This window comes from Sminthopsis crassicaudata, chromosome 2 (genome assembly GCF_048593235.1).
Source record: "Sminthopsis crassicaudata isolate SCR6 chromosome 2, ASM4859323v1, whole genome shotgun sequence".
In the NCBI taxonomy this organism is placed as follows: domain Eukaryota; kingdom Metazoa; phylum Chordata; class Mammalia; order Dasyuromorphia; family Dasyuridae; genus Sminthopsis; species Sminthopsis crassicaudata.
The window spans coordinates 52354968-52371227 of NC_133618.1; the positions used below are offsets into that span (position 1 = coordinate 52354968).

General features: G+C 36.4%; 1 protein-coding gene across 3 annotated transcripts in view; it reads left to right on the forward strand.

The window, feature by feature from the left end:
• Positions 1-16260, forward strand: part of ZCCHC14 (zinc finger CCHC-type containing 14) — a 111370-nt gene that overhangs the window by 94252 nt on the left and 858 nt on the right. For 2 of the 3 annotated variants that reach the window (XM_074286261.1, XM_074286259.1), the window contains exons 4-12: positions 2093-2164; positions 5324-5433; positions 7024-7118; positions 7215-7269; positions 8172-8454; positions 9530-9621; positions 11194-11321; positions 13078-13218; positions 13298-14779. In XM_074286261.1, coding sequence (XP_074142362.1) covers positions 2093-2164; positions 5324-5433; positions 7024-7118; positions 7215-7269; positions 8172-8454; positions 9530-9621; positions 11194-11321; positions 13078-13218; positions 13298-14779 — 2458 coding nt within the window. The remainder of the gene's footprint in view (positions 1-2092; positions 2165-5323; positions 5434-7023; positions 7119-7214; positions 7270-8171; positions 8455-9529; positions 9622-11193; positions 11322-13077; positions 13219-13297; positions 14780-16260) is intronic. The other variant, XM_074286260.1, reaches the window with a different exon arrangement.

Below are 16260 nucleotides of genomic sequence, written 5' to 3' on the forward strand. Positions count from 1 at the left end.
TCAAGAAGGATTCAAAATGCATAACAATAAATTATTCAAGTTCAAGAAAGGAAATATAATAGTAAAAGAAATTATACTCATGAGTGTCCATCTTTTCGTTGCTTCCTTGTAGGTTGTTCTTTTCTTCTCTGCTTTGTACTTTTTTTAACTTTTCTTTTTTTCTCCTTTAATCCCTCTACTTCCCCCAAGCAGGTTATAATTAAGCACAGATATATTTATACACACACACACACACACACACACACACACACACATACACACATATTAAATACACATTCAGCCAACCACAGACCCACACATATAAACATTTATATACACACATGCATAGAGCAACATGCATACATATCTACATGTACTCAGACACATATGCTCACATTTACAGGGCATATATTTTTAAAGTCTGCAGATAATTAATAGTGACTATATCTAAAGATAGAGTTGAAATGAAAATGACTGAAAGTTTTGTTAAATTTGAAAAAGTTACTAATTACCTACTTTTTATGAGGTAGTTATCAGGAAAGGATCTCAATTCCTCAAAAATTGCAGTGAAATCATCTACTCCTACCTCCAGGATGAAATATAAAGTTCTCTATTTGGCTTTTAATGCCTTTCATGACCTGTCCTTACTCCACCCCTCTCTTTATTATTATTATATTTTACTTCTTCCACATACTCTGAGATGCAGTAATAACTGGCCTCCTTGCAATTCTTCTCACATTATAGCATCTCTTTACTCTTCCTGCATTTTCATTGGCTTATCCCTATGTCTAGAACTCTTCCGCCGCATCTCTATTGGCTGCATTATTTCATGCAGATCTTAACTAATATCTCACCTTCTTTAAGAAGCCTTTCCCAGTTTTCCTCTTAATAATATCTTTAATTTATCCTGTTTATATGTTTGTAAGTAGCTGTTTCCATAATATTTCATAAGGACTGTGAGCTCCTTGAAAGTAGCTGTTGTTTGTAAGGGCCCCACATTGATTAATTCTATCTGACTCTTTGTGACCCTTTTGGAATTTTCTTGGCAAAGATACTGGAACAGTTTGAAGTAGAAGGCCACAGATAGTAGGGAAACTCTGGGTGAGGTTTAAGACCTTTCAGTCCAGAGGGAACCTGCTATCTATGTCAGGGAGCAGTGATAACCTGTGTTGAAATCAAAGCAGTGTGATACCAAGTGGCAAAGAGTCATCTCCATACAATAGCAAGTTGTTTATGTAATCCTGCATGTGCAGTGTTACTGGTTATATTAGGGTATTAGGCTATATAAGGCTAAAATAATTTGGAATAAACGCACTCCATGTTTTGAGAACATCCATGAGTCTCACTTCATCACTTCTTCACTAAGACCAAAGACTCAGGCTAGTCCCAGAATCCTCTAGAGAGCTAGTCCAGATGGTATATTTTGGCATCCCAGTATGGAAGATCCAGAAAGCATAGTACATTTTGGTACCCAAACTTGAGGGCTCTGGAAAGCACACAACAGTATGCTATTTTCCTCTCTAGCTCATTTTGCAGATGAGGAAACTGAGGCAAAAACAGTATTAAATGCCTTGTCCAAAATCACAAAACAAACAGATGTCAGAGGCCAGATTTGAACTCAGGTTCTCCTGATTTCAGGACTGGCACTCTATTCACTATGCTGCCTGCTTTCTTTGTTTGAAAATAAGAGTGGTTTGTTATTGAGGGAGGGCAGGTTTGCTTTTGTTTGTATTACCGAATGCTTCAGACAGTTAATAAGCATTTAATAAATGTATTTCGATTTCCCTTTTTGTTTCAGACCTATTGCTTTCATAAAAACTCAGTGATGAAAGATTCACTTGTGATACTATTAAATATATGCAGAAATTGCTGAAATTAACAATGACTGTGAAAATATTAAGGAACAAAATTTAGGCTCAAAACTTGAGTAATATTTCTTTTGGAATACAAATTCTTTTAAAAATTTATTTTGACTTTTTGTGCTTTTTTGTAAGAAATGTTTCATCTAATTAGTGTATAGTGTGTAACAAACTTAGTATATTTTATACCTGTGCTAGCTAATTTATAGATATGTATTTAAACATGGTTGGGGTCTTTTTGTATGTTTTTATAGGTCTTGTGGTCTGATTCTTCAATAACATCACTAACCAAATCTTCCACTGAAGTGACTGAATTTATTTCAAAGGTAAGGGACTCCCAGAAGAGTTCTCTTCTCTTGTTTCATGGCCTTTTTTAAGCATGATATTTCCAAAATTGGTATATTTTTAGTGAACCAATTTTGTTCCCAAGGAATGAAGAAATAAAATCAAAGTGCTACTCCAAAAGGGATGTGTACATCAATCATGGGTGTTTTTGCTATGTATTGTGTAGTAAAGGCAAAAACTTAAGTAGCTCTATGGCTATGCTGCACCTACCATATAATATTTCAGTGCATTTTTATAGTCATTTTATAGAATAGCTACAACAACAAAAAGTGAATAGAATAAAAAAATAAAAAAAATTTCCTAAATAGTTTTAAGATACAAGTAGAAATTAGCCTTCTGATCATCACATTCTTTTTCATCAATCCATAAAGCAATTTTACACATATGGATATCCTTCAAATAGTCAATATTAAAGTCATACTGATTTATACTTTGCAGCCAAAAGTAGAGAAGCTGTATATAATCAGATAAAAACAAGACTTGCAGCTGACTGTGGCTCAGATCGTATTGCAAAATTCAGACTTAAATTAAAGAAAGTATGGGTAACCATCAGACCATAACATCCCTTATGAATATGAAGATAAGATGATGAATAGATTTATGGGATTAGATGTGGTAAGCATAATACCTGAAGAATTATGGATAAAGGTTCAAAATATTGAATAGGAAAGAAGAAAAAAAGGGCAAAAAAAGCAAAATGGCTGTCTGATGAGGCTTAACAAATAGAGGAGGAAAGAAAGGGAAAGATATACCCAACTGAATGAAAAATTCCTGATAATAGAAAGGAGAGATAAGGTTTTCTCAAATGAGCAATACAGAGAACTAAAAAAAACATAATAGAATGGGGAAGATAAGAAATTTCTTTAATAAAAATTATAGATAGTGGAGGGACTTATATGCAAAAAAAACAGGCATAATAAAAGACAAAAATAGTAGGGATTTAATAGAAGCAGAAGAGATTAATAAGAGATGGCAAGTAACCAGAATGTATCATTACTGATTTAGAGTCATACATCTCTAGAGAATGAAGTCAGGTGAGCCTTTGGAAGCATTGCTAACAGTGAGGCTAGTGGAGGAAATGGAATTCCAGTTGAGCTATTTTAAACCCTAAAAAATGATACTGTTAAAATGCCATAGTCAATATGCCAGTAAAGTTGGAAAATACAATAGTGGCCACTGGATTGGAATAGATCAAGTTATATTTTAATACAAAGAAAAGCAATATCAAGAAGTGTTCAAATTACTGAATAATGGAATTCATTTTACACATCGGCAAGATTAAACTTAAGATTTTACAAGCTAGGTTTCAGCAATATGATCTGCAAGTAACCAGAAGTACAGGCTGGTTTTTGTAGAAGCAAAGGAACTAGAGACCAAATTGCCAACATTCACTGGATTACAGAAAAAGCAAGGGATTCCAGAAAAAATCTACTTCTGGTTCATTAACTTCACTAAAGCCTTGCATTGTGGATATCAATAAAATGTAGGCAAATTAACTTTTTTTTTTTTTTTTTGGCAAATTATCAAAGAGATAATTTCACTTGTCTCCTGAGGAACTTGTATGTGGTCCAAGAAGCAAACCGTTAGAACCAAACATGGGACAACTGATTGGTTTAAGATAAGTAAAAGAGTACAAAAAGACTATATAGTCACCTTATTTATTTAACTTATAATGCAGAATATATTATATGAAATGTTAGACTAGATGAATCAAAAAATATCAGCAATCTCAGACAATACCACTCTGATACCAGAAAGTGACGAGAAATTAAGAAGCCTCTTGATTAAGGTGAAAGAGAAGAGGCAACTAGTTTGAAGGTTAATATCAAATAAAGCTAAGGTCTTGATAAGTGGTCCCATCACTTCCTGGCAAATAGAGATAGAGGAAATTTAAACAATGTCAGATTTTATATTCTTGGACTCAAAGATCAATGTAGATAGAGCTGCAATTGCTAGAGCATCAGCCCTGGAATCTGGAGGACTTGAGTTCAAATTTGGCCTCAGACACTTAACAAACACTTCCCAGTAACAAGGCATGGCTGCAAGAGTAGGATATAAGGAAAGCTGAGCATTGCAAAATTGATGCTTTTGAATCATGGTGCTGAAGAAGACTTTTGGGAGTCCCTTCAATACTTAAAGAAATTAATTCAGGCTCTTCACTGGAATGTCAGATGGTCCTGAAACTAAAATACTTAAGTACTTTGGCCACATAATGAGAAGGACAGGACTCATTGGAAAAGATCCTGAAAAGAGTTGGAGTTGAGTTGAAGAAAAGTGGAAAAGAATTGAAAAGAGTCTAGGCAAAAGGAAAGGGGGCCAGCATAGGTTGGAATGATAGATAGTGTCACGGAAACAATAAACATGAACTTGGACAGACTTTGGCAGAGAGTGAAGAATTAGAAGGGCCTAGGAGTCAAGAAGAGTCAGACAGTTGTACTACTGAACAACTAAAAGATGTTAACCTGAAAACACATTGTAATCAGTACCATCTTTGTAACTTCTGGCATAATAACATTACATGACAAACTATACACTAATACATAAACTAAGGAATCAGGGATGATAGCCCACAGAGTTCCTTCAGTAAGATGTTGAAAAATTGGGGCAGGAATGGTAATGATTGCGGTATGCCTGTCATTATGACTGCTGGGTGGTGTATCTGTTAACAATTTGCTTTTTTTCTCCTTTTTTCACCCTTGTTTGTTTGTTTTTTTCTTTTGAAATAATGGGGGTTAAGTGACTCGCCCAGATTCACACAGTTAAGTGTCTGAGTCCAGAATTAAGCTCAAATTCTTTTTACTCCAGGGGTTGTACCCTATGAACTGTACCACCTAGCTGCCCCTCATCTCTTGTCTACAAGTCTCCCCTTTTTTATCTCATTATATCAAGTTTATTTTAATTCAAAAATTTATTAAACACCTATAATAGTCAAGGCAATGAAATGCAAAAAAATGACAGTTCCTACACTTATGGATTTACTGTACATTCATCTGGGTAGGTAGTACATATTAAGGAGAAGTAAATACATAGAAGATAATTATTAGAGGATTTCCATACTATTTTTTTTATCCATTGACTTAAACTTTATTTTGAGCATCTTACGTCTGTCTCATATTTCTTATTTTGTTTTTCCCCCCCAGTTATCTCAGCTATACCCTGAAGAAAACTTGGAGAAATTCATTCCTTGCCTATCTGGTCCAGATTCATTTTACCTGGAGAGAAACCACATGGACCTGGAATCGGACCTTAGGTAACAATTCTAGGAAGGTGTTCATATTTCCTGGAAGGGTATACTATTCTAGAACCATAAATAAGCCTGGAAGGGGGAAGGTACTGCTTTTATAAGGACCAGTGAAGATTGCTGGCCTGGATCACAGTAATAAAAATCCTCCTACTCTGATCCATACACATCTTGGGTGGCCCAAACCTGGGATAATTCTCTTAATTTGCCTTTTGCGATGACAACTTTGAACCCATATACTCCTTCTTAAGAATTTTCCAAATAAAATTTTCTAGAATAAAACAGAAAAACAAGCAGAAACTGGTTTTTTAGAGTGTAGATAATAAAATTTCAAATTTCAAAAAATTTCAAAACAAATGTTAATAGTAATTGTCTCTTTCAATAATTGGCAGTTAAGACTGAATCAAGATGAGAAGTTGTTAGTTATTCAAAATCAAAGACATTTGCCCATACTATTATTTTCTTAAATCATAACTAGAGAAAATTATACTTGCAGCCATATGCAGAATTAATATAAAGAATAACAAAATTAAATTAAATACAAAGATACTTTATAGGAAAGACACTGTCATATGGGGGGTAGGGTAGCAAAGGCTTTTTCATGTATAAAGGTGATACTTTAGCTACATCTTTAAGGAAAAGAGATGAGCTATGAAGTAGGGTTGAGAATACACGGAGGGAATCATGGAAGATAGCCATGTGTGAGGAACAGAGCACTTTGGTTGCCTCAAACAATTTAGGACCAATGAAGATGGAAAGATATGTTGGATCAAGGCTGGGAAGGAGTTCAAAAGCCATACAAAGAAATTTGTTTTATCCTCAAGATAATAGGGAACTACTAGGATTGATTGCCTAAGGATTGTGTTTGAAGACAGTCATTCTGGCAGCAGGCAGAAAGATTAATTAATTAAGAGTCGGCAATAAATGATGTGTTGACTCTGTGGATATAGAGAGAGGTCTCATTTGAGAGATAAAGTGAAAATGGAAATGCCAGGATCTGCCAAGTGCTCCCTGATAGACTGGTACTACGCCTTGCACAACAGTTGGGAAGTTTTAGAGAGAGGTGGAGGTATCCAAAAAGCCAGTTGGTGGTGATGCTTGACTTGAGTTCAGGTGAAAGACTAAGGCTAGATATATAAATCTCTGAGTCATTTACATAAAGGTGATAATTAAATTTGTAAAGCTGATGATATAACTAAGATAATAGGGAGAGAGAGGAAGAGTCTAGATTTTGATGAAGATAAAAAATGGGTTTTAAGAGGAATGACATGGAATGTTAAGAGACTACATTGAGATAATTTCAGTTTTTAATTAAGGAACAAAATCCCATTGACAGTACCACTAGCTGAGGTGTGGGATAAAAGAGTAGGTACTTAATGAAGATAGAGGAATTGAGAATTTAGGGAATTTGAGAAGGGTCAGTGTTGAAATTGCTGAGAAAAGAATAGTGTATAAAGTGCTGAAATTCTTGAGAGAGAAGGGATGACTGAGGGGTCAAGATCCAAGATTCACCATGATGTGGGTAAAATGTTAATCTATTTGAAAAGATGATTCATACTTAATTTTCAATAATAATTAGGTGTTTGGGATTTTTTTTAGGTATTTGGCCTCATTACCTTCTCACATATTAAAAAATGACCATGTTAAGAAATTTTTCAGCACTTCAACTCCTATCCAACAACTTCAAAGTCCAAGTGAGTTGGTTTTGATGTCGTTTTTTAAAATGAATTTGGATTTATCAGAGTAATAGTTAGATATAATTGACATCACTTTTAATTTTACATTTATAGGTCCTGGTACCCCTTCCCTTTCCAAAGTAGGTACTATGATGGGAGCATCTGGAAGGTAAGAAATTCTTCATTTGTAAAAATTTTTCAGATAAGAAATTATATAAAGTATCCCCTTCCTTTCAAGCCATTATTTATCATGCATGACTATGGATTTGGGTACACTCAATTATAAAGTTAAAGTTTTATAATTGACTTGATTTTAATATTTAAAAAGGATTTAGAGACCTTTCTCAGCACAATAGTGAAATAACTTTTGCATAACGCTAAGGAAAGTCAGATTTTTCTCAGTGTATACTTGAGGTTAAACTGGTTAATAGGAAAGAAAAATCTTAGAAACTGAATAATAAAGGCTCATTAATGAATTTTCACTGATGATTATCTGGTTTCTGCATAGAAATAATAAGGAAAAATAACAAACAATCCAGTCCATTTTAAAAATTGTCACAATTGTGACAGCTAGTTAGTGTAGTGGATACAGCACCACCTCTGAAGTCGGGAGGACCTGAGTTCAAATCTGGCATCAGACATTTAACACTTCTTGGCTGTGTGACCCTAGGCAAGTCACTTATCTCTAACTGCCTCAGCCAAAAAGAAAAGAAATTGAGTCATCACTAGGTTTAAAGAAACTAAATACATAAAAGCAGGAGTCTAATTTTCCATTACACTAAAAGAAATTACATTTGATAACTATCAAAGTGCTAAATTGTGATTTTTGTTGTTGTTGTTGTTGCTGAGGACTCTGGTATTTCTAACTCGCAGGACTGGTGCTTTATCCATTACATCAACTAGCTGCCTCTGACTAAATTTCTTTACAGTAAAGTCCTGAAATTGAGTTATGTCCATGGTGTTTATATCAGAAATAGCATTTTAAATCCATATTGTTTATAATTTTAATGAAAATACAGAATAGTTACATATCACAAGGTAGTGCTAAATAAATAAAAATTTTACTTTCAGGCCTGTATGTGGAGTAGCTGGCATTCAGTCTTCTCAGAACAGTACACAGCATCATATGCAACACTCCGCCAGTGCAGCTGTTGCACTGCCCCACTGCTCTCATTCAGGGAGTACTGGCTCATCATTGACCTACCGAACCCAGATGGACACCTCTTCCCCCATATTAATGTCTTCCAGTCTTCAAACCCCACAGACCCAGGAACAAAATGGGATTTTAGACTGGCTCAGGAAATTGCGTTTGCACAAATACTACCCTGTTTTCAAACAACTCACAATGGAGAAGGTAGAGTTATAAGTGATCCAGAATTTTTATTTTTTTTATTCTTTTCTCAGCTTGTATGCCTAGTGGGAACAAGTTTAATTTTTTTTTTTTGGGGGGGGGAGAGGAGGGAATCTGAAATAATATTGCTTTGGTATTAGATAATTAGAAAATAAATTAAACCAATTATGTGAACTCTTAGTGCCCTCTACTGGCTAAAAGTGATGTGAGGATTTTTAGTTTAGTTTAGTTTCCCACACACACATTCTATTTGAACTTAGAAATTGTTTTGGGGGAGGTTAACTAAATTAATTTACTAAGCAATTTTTTTTGTGTTTCATTTTCACATTCTTGAAAGGGAAAAAAAGTAAACTATTCTAATTATGGTTCTCTGAAACTTTTCATTTAAATTCTTAAGTTGAAAATGCCAAGTGCATCCTAAAGATTTGAGTCTTTTTTGTTGTTGTTTAATATTTAGTCTATAGTTTATCATTCCTATTGGATGGCATCTATTTGATTGTGACAAGTGCCACTTTATAAGTAGGGAACTGTATCTTTTAAAAACTTTTTATCATTTTGAGAGGAATGGAGCTTGTTTATCAAGGCGTTCCTTCTTGCAAACCCTCTCCGTGTGGGACAGAAAATACAAAAGCTGGTACGTAGGTGATTATAATTTAGTTATAAGTTAGTTATAATTTAGGAAGCAATAAATTAAAAATATGTTGTTATACATTTTGGGGAGGGTTGAGGGGGGTGGTGGAATGAGATAAAAAAAAAAACAGTTGCTTAGTTTTACTTTTACAAGTGAAGATTAAGCTATAACTTCAGGTGCATGTGGCAGTGAGTATCTACTCACTGACCTATTTAAGAATTCGCTCAGTGAAGGGGCCCTTTTCAAATTCTTATGCCCTACCCAGGTTAGAGGTTCACTCCTTGAAACTCAGAACCATAGACTCAGCACACCTTTCTTGGTGTTTGGCCATCTTAATTCTCCAGTGTCATTGGGATGGCATAAAGTGATTATTAAATTCACCATCATGGTTTCTTTCAGAATCCATGTCTGACTTATAATGATTGTTTACTTTATTTCTTTTGTAAGTTTTTGAGCCTGACTGAGGAAGATCTGAATAAATTTGAATCCCTGACAATGGGTGCAAAGAAGAAACTCAAGACTCAACTGGAGCTAGAAAAGTAAGCTTGAAAGCCATTCTTGATTTATAATACTCTAAATGATTGACTTTTTTCTTCAGAAAGCTTTACAGATTCAAACCTTTACTTTGCTTTTAATATTTATCCATTTAAAACATGGATAGTGAATAAATTAATTCTTATAAAATACTCATTAATAGTGAATTTGAAAAGAATCAAAAGGATTGATTTAATCTTCATCTCCACTACCCATCTGACATCTCCTTCTTAGGAAATATGTGACAATAATAACAGTTTGTTATTCTTTGTTTACAAAGAATGCCACTTTCAGGAAAGGGAAGGTGAATGTAGCTGGAAATTAAGGTTATGTAAAAACATATCAACAAATACCTCAATAATTTTTTAAAATAAAATTATATGAAGAAATATTATCCAAAAATACAATGTAATAGTTTTTGTAATACTTTTCAATTTACATATCATTTTTTCACAATAACCCAGGCAACATAAAGTAGTAAAAGTAGTAGTATGCCCAATTTATTATTTTTTTTATTATAGCTTTTTATTTACGAGATATATTCATAGGTAATTTTACAGCACTGACAATTGCCAAGCCTTTTGTTCCAATTTTTCCCCTCCTTCCCCCCTCCCCATGGCAGGTTGACCAATACATGTTACATATGTTAAAGCATAAATTAAATACAATATATGTATACATGTCCAAACAGTTATTTTGCAGTACAAAAAGAATTGGATTTTGAAATAGTGTACAATTAGCCTGTGAAGAAAATAAAAAACGTAGGTGGACAAAATTAGAGAGATTGGGAATTCTATGTAGTGGTTCATAGTCATCTCTCTCCCAGAGTTCTTTCGCTGAGTGTAGCTGGTTCAGTTCATTACTGCTCTATTGGAACTGATTTGGTTCATCTCATTGTTGAAGAGGGCATCAGAATTGATCTTCATAAGTATTGTTGTTGAAATACACAATGATCTCCCGGTCCTGCTCATTTCACTCAGCATCAGTTCATATAAGTCTCTCCAGGCCTTTCTGAAATCATCCTGTTGTTCATTTCTTACAGAAAAATAATATTGCATAATATTCATATACCACAATTTATTTAGCCATTCTCCAGTTCATGGGCATCCACTCATTTTCCAGTTTCTGGCCACTACAGAGAGGGCTGCCACAAATATTCTTGCACATACAAGTCCCTTTCCCTTTAAGATCTCTTTGGGATATAAGCCCAGTAGTGAGATTGCTGGATCAAAGGGTATTTGTGCCCAATTTATAAATGAGGATGTTAAAATTCAAAAAGATTTGTGACTTGCATAATAAGATGTGGAATTGAACTTTTTGATTTTGACTTTGCTTTGACAGGCTCCATGATACAGTGAAAGACCACTTTCTGACAAAGTACTTACATGGGCTGGTGGGGGAAAGATTATGGATTTGGAACTTGAAGACACTTGAGAGACCATCTAGGCCAAACTCTTTTATGCTGTACAACAGCCTCCATTGTGTTTTAGCTATGCTACATTGTCCCTCAAAGCAAAATTTGGGGATTGCATGAGATTCTTAAGTGACTAGTGATTAAGCTGCTTCTCTTTTTCTAGGGAAAAATCAGAAAAACGATGCCTGAATCCCTCAACACCATCTTCAGTAACCAATAGTGGTGTAGCCAGAGTTCCCCCAACTAGCCATGTAGGACCTATACAAACCATCCGTGGAAACCATGCTGCAGGTAAATATTATAAGTGAGAATTTTGTTCCTATTTTTTAAAACAAAAATATTTTTAATTAATAATTTTTCATGGTAATATTTTTTTTAAAAAGCCAATTGATTCCCTGAGAAGTCTATTGAAATGTACTAGCTACCAAATAACTTAAATTTTAGGGGATTTTATGATATAAAATAGTTAGCATAACTAATAAAATTACAAATACGAACTACTTTGTAGTTTCATTACTTTCTTGGAGAGCTGCTAATAAAAGCACAGGACTGCATGAGGTTATCCTGCAGTAGTAGTCAAAAAGGAATAATGATTAAAAAAAGAACATAAATAAATGGAGACATTTTCTCTCTCTCTCTCTCTCTCTCTCTCTCTCTCTCTCTCTCTCTCTCTCTCTCTCTCTCTCTCCTCTCTCCTCTCTCCTCTCTCCTCTCTCCTCTCTCCTCTCTCCCTCCCTCTCCTCCCCTTTCCTTTTCCACTCTCTCCCTTTCTCTTTCTGTCCCCTTCTCTCCCTCCCCTTCTTTTTCTTCCCCTTCCCTCTCCCCTCCCCCCAGCATTTTGTAATAAGTACTACACTAAGTGCTGAGGATACAAATAAAAAAAGCTAGACAGTCTCTGTTCACAAGAAGTAAATCCTAATTCAGGGAAATAAGAAAGTTTCGCTTTCAAGCAGAAGGAAAGACCCAAGAGTCTTAAGCTTTTAGTTGGGGTTCTTAAAGATCTTTAAGCCTTTAGTGGTTTAAGTCAAGTTAAATAAGCCTTGGGCAGTCTAGGACCACCCAGTAAGAGGTGAAGAGATAAGAGTACAACTTATGTGTCATTTTTATTATATGACTGATTAATATAAAATCAACAATAATTAAAAACAGTAAGTAACCCCTCCCATTGCTTCTTTTTTTTCCTGAGGCAATTGAGGTAAAGTGACTTGCCCAAGGTCACACAGTTAAGAAGTATTAAGTGTCTGAGACCAAATTTGAACTCAGGTTCTTCTGATTTCAGGGCAGGTGCTCTATCCACTGTGCCACCTAGCTGCCCCTCCCTTCCCCCTCCCCCTACCTAATTGTTTCTAGGAGCTACTGTTCTTCTCCACCCCTACTTCCCCCCATCTTGTGTCACCTAGTTATTTCTAGTTAGAGGTAGCACCCCCAGTGCTCCCTTTTTTTTTTCTCCATTTGACTACCATCAGTTAGTTACCTGATCTTATCTCTACTAACTTTGAGGGAAATGAAAAATACATCTTCTTTATCATAAGATAGTATTCTTCCACGTGATGGAAGAAGTTAATCTTTTTACAAAATGAAATCTAAAGAGTAGTTGAAAAGTTATAGAAAACCCACTACAATGTAATTTAAGTATATGGATTAAGATTCTATCTTAACTCCAAGCCATTTAAAAATTCACACATATGGGGCAGCCGGATGGCGCAGTGGATAAAGCCTGAAGTCAGGAGGACCTAAGTTCAAATGTGGCCTCAGACACCTAATATTTCCTAGCTGTGTGGCCCTGGGCAAGTCACTTAACCCCAACTGCCTCAGGGGGAAAAAAATTCATATCTACATTTCTAGACATATTCATGTGTATGTATTTTCACATCTTTTCAGTATTGCTTTAAAGGCTGTCTTCTATGGTGTTCTGCTTTATCAAACTTCAAGAGAATTTGGGAACATTTAAAAATAAAGAAATTGTCAAGTTGCATTATTTAATGCATAGCCCACAAACAGGCTTCTGCATGATTCTTTAGTCTGTGATCAATCTTTTCTTCTCCAGAGCTACGTGTGGATGTGGAACAACCAGCTCATCAGATGCCCCGAGAAGGCAGCTCTTCAGAGTATTCTAGTTCCTCTTCTAGCCCAATGGGGATCCAGGCTCGAGAAGAAAGCTCTGACAGTGCTGAGGAAAATGAGAGACGTAAGGAATCCAAGCAATACTTAAATTTGTGTTGACCTGACTAGTGAAGCTATATTCATAGGTCTGTTTCCATCTCTAGGTTTAGAAATTCACTTGGAGGGTTCAGATAAGGAGAAGCCAGTAATGTTACTGAATCATTTCACTTCAAGTTCAGCCAGACCCACAGCTCAGGTTCTACCAGTGCAGAATGATGCAGGCTCAAACCCGTCCGGCCACCATCCCCTGCCAGCACAAATGATGACAGCAGCTGCCTCTCACATAGCTCCTATTCGAATGCTAAATTCAGTACACAAATCAGAACGAGGAAACACAGACATGAAGCTTCTTTCATCTTCTATGCACTCACTTTTGTCTCTAGAAGAAAGAAATAAAGTTGCATCTGGACCAAGAGGCAGCATTAAAGTGGAAAAGAGTTTTGGAAATACAATGATGGAAGTCTTACCTGCATCCTCTCCCCACCAGCCCATGCAAGTCCTTTCTGGGATTCCTGAAAGCAGTTCAGTATCACCCACAGTTTCCTTTGGTCCTCGAACCAAAGTTGTCCATGCTTCCACTCTGGACAGAGTGATAAAAACAGCCCAGCAGCCAGCGTTGGTTGTGGAAACGAGTACTGCCGCTACTGTCACGTCTAGCACTGTCTTCCACGTGGCTCGTCCACCAATCAAACTTCTGGTCTCTTCGTCTGTTCCTGCTGATTCTGCAATTTCTGGACAAACATCCTGCTCAAATAATGTGCAGATAAGCGTGCCCCCGGCAATAATAAACCCTAGGACTGCCCTGTACACAGCCAACACCAAAGTGGCCTTTTCTGCAATGAGCAGCATGCCAGTGGCCCCGATGCAAGGCAGCTTTTGTGCAAATGGCAACACTGCCTCTTCCAACAGCCACCCATCAACTTCATTTGCGAATATGGCAAACATGACCAGCTGCCCTGCCCCCAGTTCTAGCCCCACACTTTCCTCTGTTACAGAAAATAATTTCTATAGCAGCAGCAGCAGCAGCAGCAACAGCAGTAGTGGCTCCACAGGAACCATTCCTGTACCCAATCAGAACCATCACCACCACCACCACCATCAGCAGCAGCAGCAACAGCAGCCACCACAGCAGCAGCAGCCACCAGGGTGCATAGTGTGTACTTCCTGTGGATGTAGTGGGAATTGTGGTTCAAGTGGTATGACGGTCAGTTATGCTAACTATTTTCAGCACCCATTTTCAGGACCTTCAATGTTTACTTTTCCCTTTCTGCCCTTCAACCCCCTATGCAGCAATGGCTACATCAACACACAGCAGTACAGCAGCGGCACAACTTTCCCAGTGGTTCATTCTCCTTATAACAGTAACTTAACCCCAGACTCTGTCCTGAGTGGTCAGTCCACATTTGCAGTTCCTCCAATGCAGAACTTTATGGCAGGGACAGCAGGGGTGTACCAAGCCCAAGGAATGATGGGAAATAACAGTTCGGGCCACAAAAAAAGTGGAAACCTTTCTTGTTATAACTGTGGGGCCACCGGTCACCGGGCTCAGGACTGCAAGCAGCCACCAATGGATTTCAATCGTCAAGGTAAAGATTGACAGTTGTAGCATTTTTATATTGGGCCTGGTTTGTCTCTTAAGTGCATTCAGATTCTCTTGGTATAGAAATCTGTTTGTTAGGAACTCATTACTTAGAAAAACATTACTTTTTTAGTTTTACATTATTTCCTTTTCTTTAAAAAAGTTGACCCAGTGACAATAGTAGATTGAAAAAAAAATTACTGTACAAAGTATTAGTTTAAAAATCATTAAGAGTTGCCTCTGAAACTCATACCGAGGCATTCTTTCAAGTTAGGCTATATTTTGTAGACCACTTAGATCAGAGTGGGAAACTTTTGAGTCCATAAAATTGTCTGACCTTTCTTCTCTAACTTCTGGAATTAGCCCCAAGATATGATATATTCCCACTTAGACCTAGAGGTGAAGACATGGAGCACCAATTTAAAAGGCTCTAATTGCAGTGCACTAAACACCATAACTTGAAGGTGTTTTTTTTCCTCTCTTTCCCCCGCCCTTATTTTTGTTCTTTTTTTCTACCTCTTGCCCTCTCCCCTTAAGGATCAAAGTGCATCCTTGTCTTCCCTCACCTTGCCTCCATTTTTTCTGTATTTAGGTCTTAAGTCAGGAAACCTGGATTCAGATCCTAGCTATGACATTAATTCATTGTGTGACAAAACTTCAGCTATAAACAAAATTAGGAGGCTAATCTCTGCAGTAAATTCCAGCTCCAAGAGTGTATCTGTGTCGCCCTTTCCTTGTAGATAAATTTTTATCTCCCTCTCCTCTTTCTCTCCTCACCTATCCATAAAGACAATAAATAGTTCTGATGTATTTATTAAATAGTTTTATGTTCTCTGTTTTTTTTTAGTGGAAAAGTGCATTGGACTGGGAAATCAGGAGTCATGGGCTCTAGGCCCAGTTCTGTTGTTAATTCATTGCATAACCCTTGGGCAGTTAGGTTCATCTAGACTTATTTCCTCATCTATAAATAAGGCAGTTGGATTAAGATGATCTCTAGTACCTCTTCCAGCTCCATAATTCCATGATTCTTAATCTTTGAAGTTGATGAGTAAATCATTTTCTCTTTAAAAACTTTAATACGGGTCTTAATTTTTTCCCTCTTACTGTGACCCATAATGTAGTTTCCTTTCTCTTAATTTTTCCCTTGGGTACTTCATCCTCATCCTTCTGATGGCCTTTTACTGACTATTTAGTAGTGTACCAGAAGATGGAAAAAAAATCTTAAACCAATCTCTGTTTTAGCCATTTCAGTAAAAAGTTAAAAGAAAACCATTGACATTTGACTAAAGGGTTACTTGGGGATTTTCTGGGCATTTAAAATTGACCCCACCAATCTTAAACCCCTATGATCAAGGTACTGACTTTGTAGAGGTAGATGCATGCAGTCTTTTCTAGAACAGTAAACAAGAAAACTACTTCCAATTTTATTAGGCCTTATTTGCATTTTAACTAAGTATTTTTAAGGATTCTCCAGAATGCCAGATGTAA